This window comes from Entamoeba dispar, genomic scaffold (genome assembly GCF_000209125.1).
Source record: "Entamoeba dispar SAW760 scf_1105229457779 genomic scaffold, whole genome shotgun sequence".
NCBI classification, from domain to species: Eukaryota; Evosea; order Mastigamoebida; family Endamoebidae; genus Entamoeba; species Entamoeba dispar.
The window spans coordinates 48,083-54,267 of record NW_001852863.1 but is presented as its reverse complement, the minus strand read 5'-3'; the positions used below and the strand labels follow the sequence as shown (position 1 = coordinate 54,267).

The window sequence follows — 6,185 nt, the reverse complement described above, 5'->3', positions numbered from 1 at the left end:
AATTCCCATATTTAAATATTTTAGAATTAAAGTTTTTGTCAATCCTAAGATGTTCTTTCTTGTAGCTTGTTTATATAATATTTGAAGATCAACATTAATTATCCAAAGAGTAACCTATCTAAGAAAATAAAAATTAATTATTCAATTTTCTTCATTGAACAACTTGGCTTAAGCCAGCCTTTAACAAGACCAATGACAATCAATGTAATATAAGCAATGAAAATTAACAATAGTAATCCACCACAACAACACAAAATGAAGTCAACAGTATTAAATCCAGTATGGATACGTATTATTTTGTATGACACTGTACTATATTGAATAGTACAATTATGCTCTTTTCCATCAGTGCTTCTAAACCCAACATGAGAAATACTGTTACTAAAAGCTGGATCTGAGTACTTTATTGTGAAATTTGTTCCTGTTGTTTTAAATTGAGCATTTTCATCAAGTGGTCTTGGGTTTCCAAAAGTGTTATATTCACCATTAACAACAAAATCTAAGTTGCAAGATGAAGTAAATGTATATTCATCATTCCAACCTTTCAAAATAATTCGAGCGTATTGATAGTCTTTTGTTACAGTAACTGTCTTATTAACATTATCGCGTAATTCTATTGATCCTGAGTGTTGTACTTGAGAATGTGCATTTGTTGGGAAGTTAATAATTTTGATATAATATTGACCAGTTGTGATTGAATAATTTTCAAATGGATAATGAATATTCGAGACATAAACCTGTCCTTTTTTCGATGAAAATTGTGCATTTTCATTTAAATTATCAATATTTTGATCTACATAAATCATATATGTTGGTTCTACTTCAAGTGACTTTAACATTACAAAATAATCCATTGCTCCTTCTTCAACAATTACTGAATAAACAGCATTTGAACATCCAATTCTTGAAGTTCCTTCTGGTGGTAATTCAAAAATATCATTTGAAACTTCAAAGGTAGTTTCTACAATTCCATATTTACCTTTAAATAATACCATATAACTACCACCTTCTAAATTTTGTTTAGTAATTTCTTTGGAAGAACTAGTTGCATCCTCAATTGGAACAGTATCAACTCCAGTAGAAATTGTAATTGTTTGATCAAGAGAAGTTGTAATTTTAGTAGTTTGTGTTAAACCACATAAGGAGAATGATCCATAAGCTACATCACTATGCATAAAGAATTCATTTGTTGATGAAAGAGCAATAACTTCATGATGAATAACCTCAACATCAATAGGTTTTGGAACGTTATATTTAACTATAACAGCAAAATTATTATTAGACCAATTATTAGCTAAGAGAATAGTGTCATCGTCACTTTTAATATCACCTATTTTTTCTGCATCACAGATCCCATAATATACTTCCATTGTTCCTTCAAATTGACTTGATCCTATTACTGATAAAGGAAGACCAGAAACAGAAGCAGTTACTTGAAGTACTCTATAAAAGGCATAAGACCCAGTTGAATCTAAATGGATTGTTTGTTTCTTTCCATTACAGTCGTTAAGGTATTGAAGAGTTAAAAATGAATTTACTGTTGCTTCTTGAACCCCTCCTTCAACTCCTAGTGCATGAATAAAAACCGTTCCATCTTCAAAAACAGGGATGTATTGATAGAGAGAATATTTATTAAATTCACTTGTTGACTGACTATTTGGCTCTTGTTCAAAATAAAAAGAAACCCCTTCAGTAAAATTAAGAAGTAAAGAAGAAATAATTGTGCATTCATTTTCATGTGAGAAATGAGTGTTCTTTGCTTCATAAATAAAGTGAACCATATAGTTAAAGTTAGAAGAATCAAATGTAACAGGAGAACAATCAGAAAGATATATTGCACCAGCTGCAGTAATTATTCCACTCATTGGAGCTGAAGAAGAAACTGTAATTTTATGAATAGCATTTTTATATTCATCGTTTTCTTCAATTGCAATAGGCTCTATGTATTCTTGAAGAGGAACGATTTCTTTATCATTAATAGAAACAGAGATTTTGATTGATGTTTGTGACGTAGCATCTAATGTAATATAACTTCTAATCTTATTATTTCTGTGTTTTGGATTAACTGAATAGTCTAACGAAACAGAATTAATTCCATTTAGTTTAAATGGAACTCCATCAGTAAGTAATTCTGCAGAACAAATACTTATTAATAAAATAAGAATTTGGAAGTTGTTCATTCCCAATAGAATATTAAACTAAAATCTTTTTTTGCCTTTTTTTTTTTTAATTGGTAGGCATTTTGACTGTCATTTTATTTAATTTAAACGGATTATTAACTTTTACTATTACCGTTTTTTATTTTTTATTTTTTCGCAAATTTAAACCAAAAGAAATAATAGTTCAATGCTTAATCATTTAAAGAGTTATAATGTTTCATATTAAACTAACTTTCTACCTCACAAAAAATCATTTACTAATCCAGTAGAATACTAATTACTATAATTATTAACTTAACAAGACTGATTTTTTTTTTAATAAAGGTATAAGATTAATATTTTTAAATAATTAATTTTTATCTTGTAACAAACAAAAGGGGTATTTATTATGACTGTTTATATTTTTTTGATAATAACCTACCAACATGAAAAGAAAAGAGGTTATTAATCAAAATTAAATTGTGACCATAGCCTATGAACAAATCTCTTTAATGCCTACTTTTTCATCTAGAATTTCAGTTAAAATTATCCTGATTTCAAAATGATATTTGATTAGGTTGACAGTTTTGTTGTGAACTTTTTAAAAAAGATTTTATTAATTCAATTATTTTCATTTTATCTTCCTCTTTGTAAACATGGTTTATCTAAAAATCCTTTTACTGATGAATGTAATGCATCAATATCATAATCAATTTTTTGTTGGTCATTAAGTCTTGATGATGTAATAACATAAAGACTTGTTAATTTTTCAATGATATCATTCTTTTTAATATTAAATTCATAATTCTTTCCACAACAATCAAAAGAGTCATCATAAACTGCATTATTTCCAGCCTTTGTATAAATTTTTCCACAATCATTACAAGAAACTTTTTGTTTTAAATAATCATCTAATACCTTTTCCATGTATTGTTTTCCTTTAGAAACTAAATCAGTAGATGTATATAATTTCTTGCATTCTGGACACCTACATTTCATGTCCCTTTCTTGATATGCTCTATATGTAAATACTTTTTTACATTCACCACATTCAATTTCAAAACCTAACCATGAACCACTTTTATTTGCTGTCACAGCAATTCTACTATACAAAGTTGTTGTTGGACTTAATCCAAGCCATTCTCTAATTTTAATATTTATACTAGGAAATACTTCAAATAATCTTGAAACTGGTGCATAAATTTGTGTATCTAAATAATATTCATAATCAGGTTCAAATTTATCTAATTTTTCAACAACATCAAGTGGAATTGATCTATCACTACTTGACTTTGTATTATCTCCTTTTTCAATTAAGTATTTAATTTGATCTCCAGCCTTATAGTGTTTACTTGATTTTAATGCAGCAGCTACATGATCAATTTTTTGTGGATATGATTGAGGATCTTTGTTCAGTCCTTTAGTAATAACTAATTGGTGAATATCAACTTTACCACTTCTTAATTTTTCTGCTATATTTTTAAAATAAGTTTCTAATATTTGTTGCATTTTAACTAATCCTGGATCAGACAGTATTAAGTCTATACAATAATATCCTATTTCTTTAGATAATGGACACCATTCTCTCCTTACAACGTCTAATCCTTTTAATTCTTTTTTCTTTTTACCTCCATCAAGAATCATTGTAGCAGCGTATCTCTTCTTTCTTAATAATAATAATTTTTCAAATATAGCATCGATTTCAATTTCTAATGATTTATAACTTTTATTAATTTGTGCACATAAATTATTACCAAAATTCTTTAAATCTTTCAAACTAATTTTTGGTGGTCTAACCATTAATGAATCAGTATCTCCATAAATTACTTGGATATCCATTTTTTGAACCTGTTCACATGTATTTGTTAAAATAGTTCTTCCTTTACCAGTAATCCACTCAGCAATTTTTTGACAATAAAATCTACTTCCTTTAAAACCAAGACAACCATAAATAGAGTTAGTCATTACTTTTACAGATAGTTGTTGTGTATTTAATTGTGCTTTTTTAATTTCATCTTTATCTCCTAACTTTTCCATTTCACTTACAATTTGTCTTCTTCTCATAACCAGTTTTTTAATAATTTCTGGTAACATTGATTTATTATTTTCTCCTCCAAGTTGAGAATTAAGAAAACAAACACCAAATTCCATAATAATTGATGGGTATAATGATTTGAAGTCTATTAATAAAATTGGGTCTGAGTAAAAATCTTTGACAGGTTCTAAAACCAAACCACCAGCATATTTTTTATGTTGGCTTCCTTCCCCAAACTTTTTATCTGGTAAAATATACAATGTTGTTTGTTTAATAAATTCATGAAGAAGTAAATACTCAACTCGTTCTGCCCTCTTTCCAAAGAAAGAATGACTCCAAATATTACCAGCCAAATTAGTTAATTCTTTTGTCATTGCAATTGCATTCATTTGATTACAAAGTTTTATAACTAACCTAGAATTTTCTTCAAGATAATTTCTAATACTATCAATTTTAGTTTTATCTTGTAATGCAAATTCAATATCACTTGAACATGTCAAATCATCAATATTATATTCTCTTTGAATTCCAAGATAATGACTAGTTAGAGTATTTAAATCATTAATTTTTTCTGACCTTAAAAATTCTTTTGATAACACAAACGTATCCGCTAATAATCTTCCAGAAAAAAATATTTTTCCTGCAAAGGTATTATCTTTATTATCTTTTGATTTAGTGTTAGTAAGTGTTCTTTTTAATCTTCCAAATTTAGAATAAGCAGAAACTTCCCCTGATGATTCAATAGTATCAAAAAATGGCATTAATGTTGTTGTCATATCATGTGATATAATCAGATCAATGTCATGTTGTTGAATGAAGTTACATACTTTTAACAAAAGTTCTTTTTGGTCTTTTGCTTCCATTCCTTTTGAACATTTAACTCCTTGATTTATATAAAATGTATAAATATCATCTCTCCATGCTTTCATACTATGACTCATAGGAACACTTTTAACTACATCTAATGAGACCATCATTGGTTTTTTTGTTTTCTCTTCATTTAAACAAATTGTTTCAATAGAACAAATATTTAAGGGAGGAATCATTGTGTTTGTTATAGAAGTTTTAATTGACGTTTTAGGATTAACTTTTTTGAGGTCTAAAATATACTCTCTTAAACACCATGACTTTTGTTCTACAGAAGTACGTACAACAGTTAATCCATTAAATTTAATCCAAGATGGACCAAATATTGAATAATTACTAAGAAAGACTTCTTCACATGTCAATGTTTTTTGATAAACTTTTTCATAAGTTTTTCCAGTATCATTTAATTCTTTATCATCAAAATAACATTCAACCTGAATCCCTTTGATAACTTTTTTTTCTAATAACTCTTTATTGTCATTTGTGTCCTGTGGATTAATAATCATTTCTTTTGTCGCTTCTGCAAAAACTACATTTGTTGATTTATAATATTTCTTTAATTCTTCTATCACTTCTTTTGGCTTATTGATAAATTCTTTTTTTGGTTCAACAAACAAAACTCTTCTAATACCTTTGACAAGAATTGAACAAGAAATAAATCCATTATCTCCTTTTACTTTTCCTATTAAAAAGACACAACCCTTCATTGTAGTAACACTTACTAAATCAATATAGAAGAAATCTAAATTTTGTGTTGGGACATTTTTTAATATATTAGCGTCTGTTCTTTTAGGGACATTAAGAATAAATTTTTTTGGTAATTTGATTGGTGGAGCCTTTTCTTTTGAAATAGTAATTTCGGTTTTTTCTTTAATCATTTCTTTAATTTCTGGATTAATTTTTCCTTCAATAACTAACTTTTGTTGGACCATCTTCTTACCTCCAACCTCTTCTTTTGATTCTTCTTTAATGTTTTCATTCTTTAAATCTTCAATATCAATATCATCAATGTCATCGAATCCATCTTGTGCAATACAATTTATTGCTACTTCTTCCATATCGATTTTGCCTTCTCGAGCTTTTTCTAGAAGTTCAAGTGCTTGGTCCTTTTCATTTTGATGTCTTCGTGACATTCTTATTGTTTA

The 6,185-nt window shown here is 27.4% G+C and overlaps 3 protein-coding genes across 3 annotated transcripts in view, besides 3 other annotated features; all 3 read right to left on the bottom strand.

Moving 5' to 3' along the window:
• The window catches only part of EDI_113190 (abhydrolase domain-containing protein, putative), a gene marked incomplete at both ends in the record, with an annotated part of 858 nt that extends 849 nt beyond the window's left edge, over positions 1–9 (bottom strand). The window contains one exon of the mRNA XM_001733176.1: positions 1–9. This exon is cut by the window's left edge and continues 849 nt beyond it. Within this exon, the coding sequence (XP_001733228.1) occupies positions 1–9 (9 nt within the window).
• A 128-nt stretch (positions 10–137) lies between these two features.
• EDI_113180 (uncharacterized protein) lies at positions 138–2,180 on the bottom strand (the record flags this gene model as incomplete). The annotated part of the gene is made up of 1 exon (XM_001733735.1): positions 138–2,180. The coding sequence occupies one exon, from the start codon at positions 2,178–2,180 to the stop codon at positions 138–140; it is 2,043 nt and encodes a 680-aa protein (XP_001733787.1).
• Positions 2,181–2,465: 285 nt separating this feature from the next.
• Positions 2,466–2,519: a sequence feature (AT_rich).
• A 217-nt stretch (positions 2,520–2,736) lies between these two features.
• Positions 2,737–2,778: a sequence feature (AT_rich).
• EDI_113170 (DNA polymerase alpha catalytic subunit, putative) lies at positions 2,775–6,173 on the bottom strand (the record flags this gene model as incomplete). Its single annotated transcript, XM_001733734.1, has 1 exon — positions 2,775–6,173. One exon carries the CDS (start codon positions 6,171–6,173, stop codon positions 2,775–2,777), a length of 3,399 nt encoding a protein of 1,132 aa, XP_001733786.1.
• Positions 6,174–6,181: 8 nt separating this feature from the next.
• Positions 6,182–6,185: part of a sequence feature (AT_rich) that runs on past the window's edge.